Below are 14,691 nucleotides of genomic sequence, written 5' to 3'. Positions count from 1 at the left end.
GGTTTAAGTTCAAAAAATGGGAAAATCTGCTAAAAAAAAAATTACCAACTGAACGTCTGTGCCTGCAGCGCATTTCAGTGGAAATGGCAGGAATAATTAAAAGAACGATACAGGCTTATTTTTCCAGTACTAAATCCATAGTTGAAAATGCAAAATGAAGACTTCAGAATTTAAGTTCTAATTCTTCAAACATATATACCAGTCTCCAATTCTTCCCTCCAACAAGGAACACCAAGATGCTTCCCTTGCAAACTACTGCTCTGCACGGCCAATGCTTGTCTAATGCAAACATCTGAAACCATAATGTCAATCTGAAATCAATTTAAAGCCATGAGCTCAGAAACAGCTCATGTTCTGTCTCTGCCTCCCACACAGCCTTGCCACTCTGGTTCACAGGATTTTCTGAAGAGCTTTTCTTCAAATATTTTACATTCATAGTAATCCAGAGGTTCTGCAGACAAAGATTGGGTTGTGTCATGGAGGTGAACACTCGGAACAGCCCTGCTCCGACACTGGATGACCACACCACTTTGGTTTTCACAGTCCCTTCCATCAGCAAGCAAAAGTTTGGACATGAGCACCAGTTACAGACATGCAAAGTCAGCTAATGTCCCTCATCCCTCCCCTCTTCTTTCTTCAACAAATCCAGGATTATAAAGCAACTGATACATACACAGAGCCATTAGATATTCAAAGAGAGCAAAATTAAGTCTTCTCTATGATGAAAGGGTCTTTTAACTGAAGGAAAACCCAGCAAAGGTCAGAGTTTTCCCTCTTTCCCCTTTCCAGTTCACAACTTACCCTTCGCTGTCTAGCACATCCTTAATGCTAGCCTTGGTGATAATGGCATCATCACACTTGAACCACTGGTCCTTGTGCTGCCGGATGAAGCTGGTATAGTGCCCACTCTCCAAGGTTCCCTGGTGATTAACTACTGCAAACAAGGAATACCTGGTACAGAAAAGAGTTTATGAATAAGTGGATCAAAAGGGAAAACACAACTGACATTTTAGACAGGTAGAAGCTTGCGTTTATAAACTCATCCAGCCATAGTAAAGACCTGATCCACCAATAAACCACCAGCTCTTAACATTAACTGGGAAGAGGACATCCTTGCCCAGGGAAAAGAACCACATTTTTCTTTTTCTATCTTGCTATTACTGCAACACCCCAGCCTGATGACATCCACCAGCTTTACCAATACTGGCTACCAAAGATTTTTCTTCTAAAATAGATCAATATTGATGCACCCCTGAAGAGGACCACTGACTTTCCAGTGTGACATATTTCCCTCAATTAGTTACTCCACTGAACGAGAAAAATACATTTGAGGTACGGGGATGGGGAAGGAGGTAATCTTAAACATAGCTAATCTGAAATACTTCTGGTGACAAATTCCTGTCCTGTACTGATTAATTGTCCTTAATCTGGAAAGTCTGTACTATTTTGAAACACTGAATATATTCTCAGCTTTCAGATGCTGCTGTGCATTCCTGCTAGCCTGGAAACTAGCAGACGCACCTCTGTTCTGAAGAAAGATAGTGACAGACTCATCAAGTTGCTCTTAACTTTTTTTCCATTTCTTTTCTTAAAAAGAAGACTGAAGTCCTTGGCTATTTTGTTCTAAGGTAAGATTTTGTTTCCAGTCTTAAATATGCTTGCAGCTGTTTTTCTAGTGTTCTCTGCTCTCTTTAACTCTTTCTTAAAATGTTATCCTCAAACTGGGATATAAACACAGCTGCACAACGGTAAAATAATCTCTCTAATCTCACTTGATATTGTCCTACCTATGTTCAAAATTCACAGAGCTCTTTTGACACGGTGCTGCAACAAGGCACCTATTCAGCTGACTGTCTACAGAGCCATTGATTTATAAAGTCACCCTCTTCCTAGTGGAGTCCTTCAACCCAACTAGGATGGACACCACTCTAGTCCTAGCTGGAAGCTTCTAAGACTGCCTCAGCTGTTTACTGGCATCCAGCTCACTAAGCAGCCCAGATGTCTCTGCTCTCATTATCTAATCCTCTTAATTGTTAACAACTTCTCCAATTTAAGTCATGTGCAAACCTCAACAGTGATCAGGTGTGTTTTCTTTCAGATCTTTGCTGACACTGTTGAACCACATACATCTAATCAGGCAGTTGCTACAGGATCACACATAACATCTGCCTGGCATCTGCTTGTGTGACAACTGCACTAAGACCTAGTCAGCGAGTTTTTAAATCTATCCATTGTGTGATTCCAGATTCTTAATGAAACTTTTAGTTCAAATGAAGGGCCTTGAAAAATTTAAATACACAAAATCAGCACGACTGTAGCAACCAAACTTGTAACCTTATTAAAAAAAAAAGGTAAGGTTTCTGTGACCATCTCTATTCCCATAAAGCTATGGATATTGGTTTCAATTACTCTCCCTTCACATTCTTGAAGTCCCACATCATCCTGTCATTTATGTGACTGGAATCAATACCTGACCAAGAGACCCCAGAATTACTGAGGTTGTCTACTTGAGACTTGGAGTGTCAGTGTTCTGCAGACTTTCTTTCAGTCCTCTGGAACTCCCTTTGCTATTGCAATAGAAATAGGGTTATTTGAAAGGAACCACCCATCCTTTTTCATACTGTAACCATAGCTTTTAATTTTGTCCATAGACTGATTGCTGGCGTTCTCACCTTCAGATCTGAAAGTCAGCTGCCAAAAAACAGTACGCAACTGTAGACTTCAGCTTTATTTTGCAGCAGTTCAAACTTACTGTGCTGTCAAATATGGTAATGCACTTCGCATTGCAGAACATACAGCAGACTGTGTATCTCCTTCTAGAAGCCAACTACCTTCCACAATAGGAGTCATGGAATGTACCACTTACTTATTATCATTGTTTAGACTATCCGTCGGCTGCTGGTACTGCCCGTTCATTCTGCTCTCTTTACTGCAACACACATAAAAATCCAGTCACTTAAAGCAGTGGCTTCCCAAAGCGAGGAAAAAGGTTTTGCAAGACACAGCCAGTTTGCTGAGCACCAGTCCGTACTCAAAAGCACAACGCTGCTTAGCAGCAGAGAAAGGCTGCTGATTAGGATGCTAAAGATGCTTTATTTGTTCTCACAGCAATGCTACACAAGAAACACAATTTCTCCTCCTGGTCAAGGCTTCAGTGCTGCAAATACAGATCTGTTTGCATCAAATGTCCTATCCAAAAAGCTAAAAAACAGGTTAAGAAAAGATTTGTATTTTAAACCTGGAAAAATATCTAATTACATCAATCCTTTATCCTGTGATGGGTCAATCATCCTGGCTCTGACTTGTAAATTCATTTTGTGTTTTGACAGCAGCAATAGGATTATGCTGTTGATTTCATAGCCGATGAAATTCAGATTACTGAGTTATGCCTGCTGATTATCCCATCTATATTCCATTATGCTTGATACCTTTCATCAGCAGAGCCTGTTCTATCCAGGGAGAATTCACCACAGAGGAACAGGGAAGTCTCGAAACCTCCAGAATATACTGGAATAAACCATATATTCTTAATATAATATTATTTAAGAGAGCACTTCAGGGCTCTCCTTTACTTCCAGGCAGAAGTATCTACTTTTTTTGAGGGGAAGCAGGGGGGGGAAGGCGAGGCCAGCAAAGCTTGAAGTTACTAGTAAAGTTTTAGCATCAAATAGAGCCCCTGTGTTAAGAGATGCCATCTTTTAGGACTTTCTGCATTGCTTCAGATATAAATTAAATCTGACTGTCCTCTTGTATATTTGAATGGAATACCTGACAAATACTTGCTGAGCTATTAAATTCCTTTCATAAAGGTATATTTGTATAAATGTCATGTCTTTCACAAACCTGGGAGGTGTTTCTGTTTAAATATCTATTAGAAATAGATATTTCAATCTGGAGTATGTTTTTTCTTCTTACAGCACTCTCTAAACCGAAGTTGAAGGTGCAAACCAAAAAACTCCAGATTTGCATGTATGCCAGAATAAAAAGGAAGGATTTTTATAGCTTCAGAAATACTAGGTTAAGCACTAGGTGATGTCTAGTCTGCCTAATTGCACAATTGACTGGTGGGTGGGCACTCAGGTGATGGGACCAAAGCAGAGATCTGAAGGCACAATGGATCTGAGTCTGTAAATTTAACATGCAACCAGAAACTTAACACACATTAACAACAAAATAAAAAATGTTTAAATATAAAGTGTTTTCTGGCACACAAAACTCAACAGTTTGTCTAAAAATTAGTTTAGAAAAGATGCACATTTCAAGGAGAAGCTTACAACAGAAGTATCATTATACATACTGTGCAATAACTTTGATTCAAGGATGTTCCATGTTTCATGGTGCACATGTATGAACTGGTAACCAGTTCTGGCCAGGTCTTTGGGGGATTTTGAACTTGGTACACACCTGGAAGCCATGAATGGTGTCATGTCCAGCTCCAGCGGAAACGAGACATACGTAGTGATCTTTCGCCTCAGTTTGGCTGAGTGTTCAAACCGCTGGAGACAAAGCGGAAGAATTTTTTTTTTTTTCTTTAGAGAAAGGCTAAATTTTCCATCTTTATAAATGTCCTAAGCTTAAGAACAATGACGTGAAAGCATATCAGCAGTCAGTAGCCAGGGACACTCCCAGATTTTTTTCCTAACAACTAGTTGGACCAAGATTCCCCATGTAAATGCCAAAACATTTCTACCAGGAAAATAAGGAACAATTTGTGAAGGAAAAATATAGTATTCATTAGATTGTTTACCTTAATATCCATACACACAAGCTTATTCCCAACTGACATGAAGAAAAAAAAATATTAAACAGAGAGAGCACACACAGCCTTTACCCAAACCAGTGTTCATTTGTACTGCACACTACTGCTGCCTACACGAGCACACAAAACCGGTGACAATGAGAGCTTGCCACTGGATTCACACACTTCATCCACCCATCCAACCATCTCAAGTGACAGGAGTCAAGCCTACACAGGAGCACCAACTCAAATTAAGGCAAAAATAGAATACGGCAATAAAAACGCCTTGTCCCTCCGCCAAAAGGAGCCTGCAATACCCACCATCCTCTCCTCATCTTCTTGATTGAACATTAAATGGAAACAGGAACAAATAACAGAAAGAGATGAATGAGTTTCTATTTAAAGGCAGCTTCTCTCCCCATTTCTCAGAAATTCTACTCTATTTACACTTCAAGTTAATTATTTTCCAATTGTGGTGCCATAACAATTCCCTAGCAACAGATGCAGACGTAGAAAAGCTGAGACTTCTGTAATTCTATCTTTTGTGTTTCTTTTTGCTTTAACACATGAAATGAAATTTGCATTTTGCATGAACAGGACAACAGAACCTCTTAGGACAAGTAATTCATTTTAAAAAACAAACAAACCAAGCTTCAGTCATCTGGATAACACAACTACTGAACTTAGTGTAGGAAAGGGGTTGAGCACATTGTTTTTGCTTTGTTATTGCAGAGTAGTTGGCAAGATTCACCTAAGTAATTCTGCTCTTTGGACAAAGCAATGTCAAAGTAAAAGCAAGAGCCCAGCATCCCCAACCCCGCCTAAAAGCCAAGCAACTGGCCAAGCGCTCCTGAAACCTTAAGTCACTCATGCAGAATGACATGAAGAACATTAGAAGGACATGGGGCTGCTGAAGCAGGTCCAGAGGAGGCCACGAAGATGATCCGAGGGCTGGAGCACTGCTGCTATGGAGACAGGCTGAGAGAGTTGGGGCTGTTCAGCCTGGAGAAGAGAAGGCTCCGGGGTGATCTTATTGCAGCTTTCCAGTACTTAAAGGGGGCCTACAGGAAAGCTGGAGAGGGACTTTTTACAAGGACATGTAGCAATAGGACAAGGGGAAATGGCTCTAAATGGAAAGAGGGGAAATTTAGATTAAATCTAAGGAAGAAATTCTTCACTTTGAGGGTGGTGTGGCACTGGAACAGGTTGCCCAGAGAAGTTGTGGCTGTCCCATCCCTGGAAGCATTCAAGGCCAGGTTGGATGAGGTTTTGGGCAACCTGGTGTAGTGGAGGGTGTCCCTGCCCACGGCAGGGGGGCTGGAACTAGACGATCTTTGAGGTCCCTTCCAACCCAAACTATTCTGTGATTCTATGACATTCCTTTTTTTCCACGAGGACCATAAACAGCCAAAGAACAACAAAGGAACTGTGCTACTATCTATTCCAGTCAGGCTGATATCCTTGGCATATAACATTGCCTATCGTCTTCGTTAACAGTCAAGATGCAACTGAAGAATTGCTGGAACACGAGGGTGAACATCTGAAGGCATGATTGTCCCAAACAGTCTGAAAAGGCATGTGAATTACAGAAGGGGAAATTCTTTCCACTTGTAACACCTTTTTCCAGCAGAAAGCAGAATCAATCTTTTCTCGTGGATAGAGACCTTCCTATGGCACTCTGTTTTCATGTCAAGACCTCTACATTTCATTAACAAGCTTCTGTACAAGCTAAATTTTGAAAATAAATTTTAAATTGCTGCTACGCTGGATATGGCGTTGCTATGTAATTTAATAATTCCAAACTACAATTATTTCTTGAATACAGTCCGTGACTTGCGAAGTTAGACCATGACACTATAGGACGCTACAGTTACACAGATTATTAGATTTTCCAGTATGAATGTACTGACCTAGCTTAGAGGATACTGGAAACTAAACCAGAAAAACTGCCCACATGTTACAGCAACGTTCAGCATGCACTTTGCCATGACAGCTACAAGATAAAGGTCTAATTCCAACACTATTAAAGTTACCCAGGTGTTTTACCAATGTTTAAAGCCTAGAAACAATGTAAGAATTGAACAACTAAACAAAGTCTCTGGAGCTTGTGTTCTACCAATTTGCCATTCCTCAGCTGGACAGAGAAGCAATACAAGTCTTTGTTTGTACAGAGCACATAAGCTGACTTCTTAAAATCTGTTTCTAGTCACCACGGTCATCGGTAAAACGCTCTTTTTCTTTATGTAGCTTATGTGCCCTTAGTATCATCATCAGATAAGCAGTTTCTTGAAACACTGGTCATAGTAAGAGCTGAGGCCAGTGATCATCAGCTGCTGCCTAGCAATGAGAGGACTTTGTCATTCTGTCCCAGGAATCACTCAAGACCTCAGAGGTCTGCATCTGAAAAGCTCAAGCAGATCAAAGATGCAGTTAAATTACTATGGTGGCTGCTTCACAAAGGCCTGTGGCATCACCTCTCAAGGACCCTTTGCCTCTTGGCACAGAATGATCTTCACCTTCTGTGATAGCTGCCTGCTTGGCACAGCAGTCATACTGTTTAAATTTAAAGAGTATGTACAGGACTAAGCTCTCTGAGAGCACCAACTATGACATTATCTCCCATCATTGCATCTGACGTCACCAGGATCGGAAATGTTGAAAACATCGCAGCTGGGAAGATATAAGCAGCCTTCTCCACTGCAACCGATAACTTTTTCACGCTTTTCCTCCAACAGAGTTCTGTGGCATTCTTCCAGTAGAAGTGCAGGGTAAAAATTTTACCTTGCAGGATGAGTAAGTGTTACTGGAAATTGGTTTCTCCGCAGGTTCAGGTATTGCTCTAGCCTTCCATTTTGTTTCTAGATTCTGACTAGCTGGGTTCCCACAGACATACTGCAAAGCTACATTATAGATAATGTAATACTATCTTAATAGAAAATCTAGCTGGGCATGCAAGCTGTTCTTTATATGAATTTATATCATAAAAGATTAGTCAGCGAAAGCCAGAAGATACGTCCAGGAATTTAACTTATCCTCTCAGAGAGGAATACGTGTACTCTGCTCTGTCTGCCCCCTGTGAACTTACTTTGAGATGAAAACAGGCCACAATGGGTAACTTCTTCATAGTGAGTTGTTTGGTAGATTCCTGGTAGCTATGGCAACCACTACATTTGATTTTGGCACTGCTTCCTAGATGTTCTGGCCTTGTAAACCTGAAAAAAATATTGAAAAGCAAAAGGATGCACGAAACAATCAGATGATTTTCCACATATGCTGAAAACACTTATTTTATTTGTGGGTCGTTGGCATCACAAGAGACAGAGTTCATGGCTTTTAAGCATCATTTTGAAAAAACCCAACACCTATAATAATGTCAAGTGCTATGGTTCAGATGTCCAAATCTGACATTTATCATTGCTCTACTTGGGAACATTGGACTGAAATGCATCAGTGTATGAGAAAGGAGATAAATATTAGTTCATCTCCTACAACAGGACAGCTCATTTTCATACAAAAAGCAAAGATCTTTTGTTTTCAAAACCAAAAACATTTATATGGAGGTTCTGAAGCAAGATGACACGATTTCTGTGCTCAGCTGCATGGTATCTGCAGGACACTCTTCCAGCTTGTAGCCCTCCAGGGCTAGGATCAAAGCTCTGAGATGAGAAGGGCTGTAAACACAAAGTTCTTTTCAAAATATAGATATCTTCCAAGAAAGCCCAAGTGTTGACAACTAGAAAAATCTCTTTCAAAATTTTCAGACAGAACTGCTCAAGGGAGCTATAGAAGAGACCATTACAGAATAAGGAACTGCATCGAGAAAAATATACTACCTCTGTGTTCTCACAACACACTGAAGCAAAACATCTCTCACTTTTTCAGCAACTGTCAGCACAGAAAAGCCTAGGAGGATGGACTGCTAAGTCTTTTCCTCCAAGTTTAGACTTCCATGGGGCAAATGAATCCTCTCCCCAGAGGCTGCTTTACAACTAGGATTTTTGAGATGAAATATTTTTAAATATAATTGAACATTTTACATTAAGGCACACACTAAGCACATGAGAGCAACACGGTATCAGCTCGTCCCTAACCCTACCTTGCCTCATTCTGTTTATGGCCAATGAAGTCTCCAGCATTAAATAACCATCACAGCCTGTTGGTCTCCCCTCTTGTTTAATTAACAAGATTTCCTTTAGGTAGCCTATGCATCACCATTCTCTGGTTTTGTTTTGGGCTTTTTTTTTATATATTTTTTGTCTTCTCTCAAGTCTGTAAAAAGGCTCATACATTTTTTGTTATTGTTGTTAGGAGTGCCTACTTTTTTGTCATATTCCTGCTCAATCCTTCCTTCTTCAAGCCAACTTCAAGTTGCATGGCTGCAGTGGTTGACATGAAGTTACACATCTTCCTTGTTCGAATCTAATATTCAACCTGCTTGCTAACTTTTTGAGTTAAGAAGTTAGACTCATCCTCTTTATCCATTAGAGTTCAACTTCCTTTCAAAATGCATACTCTTTGAGAGCATCTTTGAACCTGGATGTTTTTCCTTCCCTATCATCACCTCTCTCTGATTCTACTAATCCCAGTGTTGAAGAAAATCACCAAAATTAGACTGGTTTTGCCTCTTGATGCATTCCTACATCAGCAGTTTCTCTTTTGTACCAATTTCCTTGTTTCCTTAAAATTATTGATCTTAAAAGTATCATGAAGGTTAGAAATCAGATGTCAGAGGCTGCGAATTTTTATTTCGGGAGGATTAGCTTTACCCCAGGCTACAGGTAACCTCTTCAAATACCTTTGCCAAACACCTACAGTTGCCACAAGAGAATGACTTTAAGATCTGCTAAAAAATGCAAGTTAACTGAATATGAAGCTGTAACATTCTCTCCAGTTACCTGTTTCCAAGATGCCCAAGTTTTCTGCTCAGAATTATCTTTTCTTTTTGAAAGCTCCATTCCTTTAATTCCCAATGCCATCCCCACAACTAAGTTGGCAGTAGCTGACGCTCAGCTCTGCTTAGAACCAAATAAGATTCATACTTCGGTGTTATCATTCAGACAAATATTAAATGCATTGTGAACTCTTTTTATGTGCTTGCTTAGTTGACACAACCAAGAACATGGAGACAGACTCTAGTGGTTTCAATCATTTAAAACCACATGGCCTGGCAATAGTCAATGTAAAATTTGTTTCTTTTGCATCACGTGGCAACTGGTTCTGATTGTTTATCGTTAGGCTTTCTGTTGCTCTGAGCCTGCTTTACCTTCTCACCTTCTCTTATGCAAAAAACTAAAATAGGTATAAAAATGCTGTTTGGGAATAATGTCATGGCAAAGCATCACTTAATCCCATTGTTCAGTGGCATCTGGAGAACAGAAAGAAGGCAATTTTTTTTTTTTTACCCCACCAAAATTGTATTTGTCTCATGTCATACCTTCGCAAGCAGTCTGTGAGAGTGGTGGTGCCTGACACATGGCTTTCCCCGTTTACGACACTGCCATCGCTCCCCGGACTCAGTGGCCAGAACGGGGTGGAGGAGCCTGGCAAATCCAAACTGATGTCCCAAAACGGGTCTATCGTTGTGGAAACGCCACTAGGAAAGAGAAAGCAGTTTAAGAGCAGTTTAAAGGAAGGAAAATTAACAGTCTCTCTCACTTTATGGTACACACCACATACTTACTTTTAAGAACTACGGGATCTACATCACCCCTAGAGGGCACTCAAAGATGACAGAAAATGTAGTTGCTCCAGAGTGTTTTCTCCCAACCGACTGATTTTCCTTAATATTTAAAAGCCACGTGTTTTAGCCAAGGTATGTGATGTACTAAACACAAGATATAGGCATTTAATACATGCTTCCACTCATGGAAGCCCTGTGACTCAAAGTGAACAAGCTGGGCTACTCAGAGACAAAGGTACTGGTCATACTACTGTCCAGTATAAACCAGCTAACATTTGTGACGACAGCTGTGTGCAATTCTACTAGTTTAGAAGCACGGTTCTCTGGTCAAGACATGGAAGATGGTGCTTCAGGCTACTTCAGTAGAGAGAGTGTCAAATACTTTTGCTGTACAGTAGTGCATGGAACTAAGCTTCACAGTTGGTATTAGCATCTCCTACAGCATTTGGAATTTGAGAGGACAAAGAATAACTGCATCAAGAAGTAGCGTATGTTTTGATCAGATTTCTCTACAAGACTTGATTGGACTCAAGTATTTTCTTCCGGCATTTATATTTTTAAGAGAACTCCAGGGGTCTAAGCTCCTAGTTTGGAAAAGTTTCCTGTTTGTACTCGTTATGCCTATTTTCTGACTTCTCTTTCCCTCTAAAACTAGTGTCTTTCACTCTGCACTCCCATTAAGCCTACAATATTCTGCCTTTTTTCCAGTTTCATTTGTGCAAAAGTTGTCAATTTTCAAAAGAAGATGTCTTTTGTTAAAGTTTCATCAATGCTAATATTGTGTCATAAGACATCAAGCTTTCCATTATCATGTAAGGATTCTGTGGCTCTACCAGGCAAAGAACAAATTTCGTATGTTTTTCTTACAGCAGATCTTCTGCAAATCTCTCCAGGAAACTGAGAATAAAAGCAGATTCAAACAAGCACAGCACAACAGTCCATCTGTAGGACCATGTGAGTAATTATGAAAAATGCAAGATGCAATTTCTCTTGAAAGAGAAGTCAACTTGCTTCAGTACACAGAGCAGAACAAATACTTTTTTCCCTACACTTGTAAAACATTTACCTGCTGATACTCCAGACTACATTAGGTATCAGCCTCTCTGAAATCTCTCCTGATGATACATGAGGCTTCTAACCAAAGGAAAATATGGTTGTGTATCAGAATTTTCTTCAGATGTAGTGGCAATGACATACTTTCAGAATCAAATATCCTGGAAGTCTTTTCCTCATCAACTTGGAAAACAACCTTTTACAGACTAGTAAAAAGTTTATGTTCATAAACCTGTGGTACTTTCCATGTAGTTTTTTTTGGTATGTATTAACATATGACAGTTAACTGGTAACTGATTGCATTTAGCTGATGCTGTATTTAAATATCTTGTCCTACTGGAATCTTGCTGGTATTTTATTGATACTCAAGAAAAAAAACGATACAATACACTGTTGCACTGGAGGGTATATGGATTCAAATCAGAGTGCAGAATCAGAATAAAATTACTTACTGGCAGACTTGACAGGTAACATCAGACTGCAGTCCGCCTGTGAAGATTTGGTCTATGATGCAGTTACAGTGGTTGGGGTTGTTGGCCTTCTTCCCATTATCATCACCTGGAGGAAAGCAAACACAGACTCAGAAGTCAAAAATCCTCCAAGGGAACAGTGGCTCATCTTGGGCTGCATCTCAAGTAACTCCTTATAACACAACCTTATAAACATACTACGAGTTCACACAGACAATATAGAACCCTGAAAACACTGTGTGTTGAAGAAAAAACAAGGAAATAAGATGAGAGCTCCTAAAAAAAATATAAAAGACAATCAGAAGGTGACTAAACACAGCTAACTGCCGTAGAGGTGAAGCTTGAAGCCATACCAGCTGTTAGCCAGACCCTTTTCAGGATACAGCTCTATCTCCCTTCACAGGGATTTGCTCTGCACTGTCTGGTATAAAGATCAGTTCCTAAGACAAAGGAGTTGCCAAGGTGGTTCATTAAAATGAGTGTTTGAAGTTCACTTAGAGCACCACCGTGCAGCATTTGTATCTAGAGACACGGCCAGCTCTCTACCACAGAAGCACTAGATCGTGCTTAGGTGGAGCATTCAATAACACGTTTTTCTAGTGAACAGAGAGGAGAAACAACAGCAAATGCTACTTCTAACTCTATCCCAGTCAACTTCTGACAGCAGAGCAGAGGGAGGAGGTCTGTAAGACCCACTAACCTCCAGCCTGCCGTCTGCATCCTGTCCTTTCAACATAAATGTGTACTTTCTGTTCAAGTTTTCACCCGTGAGAGAATGAACAATGTCCTTATCGGAAGGGGGAAGGTAAGTGCTGCGTCTTCCTCCAGCTTCTTCTGCGACACGGCAATCCTGTGAGTTTCCCAAGGGGCACGATGAACGCATACCCATCTCTTAGGCATTATAAACTGTCATTGCAGGTCTCAGGAGCACAACGATTCATTTTTATGATTTCAGTGCTGAGATTAAGCCAATTCAGCTTTCTTAGACTAACCAGAGCATTAAATATCCAAAAATTTCTTGGCGCAGTGCTTGGCTTTGAAGCATACTCCTTCCATTCCCGACAGGTGAGCTATGAGTGATACACCTATTCTTTGATTTCCAAGACTGTACTGCTTATTTTCCTTGGGTAGGATAGATGCAGTTGGTTTTGCTTTGTAAGCAGAGATGCGCACACGAACTATTTCACAGCGTCAGCCAATTATTTTGTGAAGTACATCTTAAGATGTCTTCCCATCTCCTACAACAGAAATCGCTAAGACAGAATTAAGTTTTGCCAGGTTTCCCAGTATCTTTAACTTAGCAGGAAGTATTTAATTTCTGAAGCCGAAATACTGAGATGTTGACTCTTTAAATCACAGCTATTAGTCAAAACCAATTAATTTCTAGTCATGTATGTCAAAAAAAAAAAAAAGGTGAAGAAACTAAAAGCATAGGGCAAAAACCCCACCACTTTTCTTGTGTCTGAGGTGCTCTACCTGGAATCTTCCTGCAGCAGGAAGGAATAAGATATTTTTTTTTTTTCCAATGCTGCTTTAAAAGTTTGATGAAAAATATTGTCAGTAAAGGTTCCACCTGATACTAAGTGTGGAAAAGCAGACCTAGGTGATATCTACTAAGCTGTAATGGGCTACTTCAGTTAATTAGATCCTAAATGCCTCAGAAAAGCTCTTGCTCAGCTGCCTGCTTTAGAAACTTCTGTTTGAATTGCCAAGAAAAGCATATTGTTTCCTTAAAACGTCTCTTGAACAAAATGCTCTAAAATCAGGTTTCAAATGTACGAGGTTCAAGTTGGGGGTTATCGGACCCAGTCTCAGGCACTTCTTGGTGGGAATTTCAGCTAAATCTTACTGAACTTAAGATCTTCACGAGGTCTCGATTATTCTAAGCTAATGAGTAGAGCATACAGCACAGAGACTGTATAAGACATCCTTCACCTTTAGTAAAAGGTCACTTATCAGCTTTAAAGACTACATGTGGATTTTTCAAAAAAGAATTTGATGGGTTTTATCCTTGTTTTCAAAACTTCACTTTTCCTTTTTAAAGAAACAACATGCAACTGCCACATCCTTGTAATGTCACCCTTTGAAACATTATCTCCCTGTTTTGTTTTGAGGGGGCAGCAGAGGAACAGCGCCTGCAGATTTTCTGGGGACCACAGGTAACCTCCCTGTTGGACACCTTTAACAGACAGCTATTTCCGCCTACGGGAGAGAACCAATACTCCCTTTTCAATTACACAAGTCAATTAGGATCTGTGACAAGAGGGTCTCAAAAGAATATCCTGCGAGCTTGTTCCCAACAAAACAGAAGGGCATTACCCACTCAACATTATTTCCCATGACATTTGGTTGGTGAGGAGGGAAAAAAAAATTAAGATTACCACCTACTCACACTTGTCAATATGTAGCAGATGCTGAGAGGAGGTATATTATGCAGCTGAGAACTAGAAGCTGCTAGATTGTTGTGCTCAAGTTAAGGTTCCCTTCAACATTTCTGTCTTGCAAAGTAGGTTTTAGTTTCATACATTTTTGGTTTTAAAGCTGATGATAATTCCTACTAGGGAAATCAGCAGCTCCTTGCAAGAGATGGGCCAGCACAAGACTAAAACCTAACTTGAGAATACATCAATATAAATAGTAATGTAATTATAAGAACGTCAGTTTGAAAGTTTGGATTCAAATGAAATGCAACTCCTTTTTAAAAAACACCCCAAAGTTACTACAGCATTTGTGCAGTAACTGGGCATATT

The 14,691-nt window shown here is 40.0% G+C and overlaps 1 protein-coding gene across 2 annotated transcripts in view; it reads right to left on the bottom strand.

The window, feature by feature from the left end:
* Positions 1-14,691, bottom strand: part of USP22 (ubiquitin specific peptidase 22) — a 113,111-nt gene that overhangs the window by 1,905 nt on the left and 96,515 nt on the right. For both annotated transcript variants that reach the window (XM_086622239.1, XM_086622240.1), the window contains 6 exons: positions 11,924-12,029; positions 10,173-10,331; positions 7,824-7,950; positions 4,405-4,496; positions 2,867-2,929; positions 802-951 (listed from right to left, as the gene is read on the bottom strand). In XM_086622239.1, coding sequence (XP_086478365.1) covers positions 802-951; positions 2,867-2,929; positions 4,405-4,496; positions 7,824-7,950; positions 10,173-10,331; positions 11,924-12,029 — 697 coding nt within the window. The remainder of the gene's footprint in view (positions 1-801; positions 952-2,866; positions 2,930-4,404; positions 4,497-7,823; positions 7,951-10,172; positions 10,332-11,923; positions 12,030-14,691) is intronic.

The sequence above is a fragment of the Tauraco erythrolophus genome, chromosome 17 (genome assembly GCF_009769465.1).
Source record: "Tauraco erythrolophus isolate bTauEry1 chromosome 17, bTauEry1.pri, whole genome shotgun sequence".
Classification (NCBI taxonomy): Eukaryota; Metazoa; Chordata; class Aves; order Musophagiformes; family Musophagidae; genus Tauraco; species Tauraco erythrolophus.
This window is presented reverse-complemented; position numbering and strand designations above follow the sequence as displayed.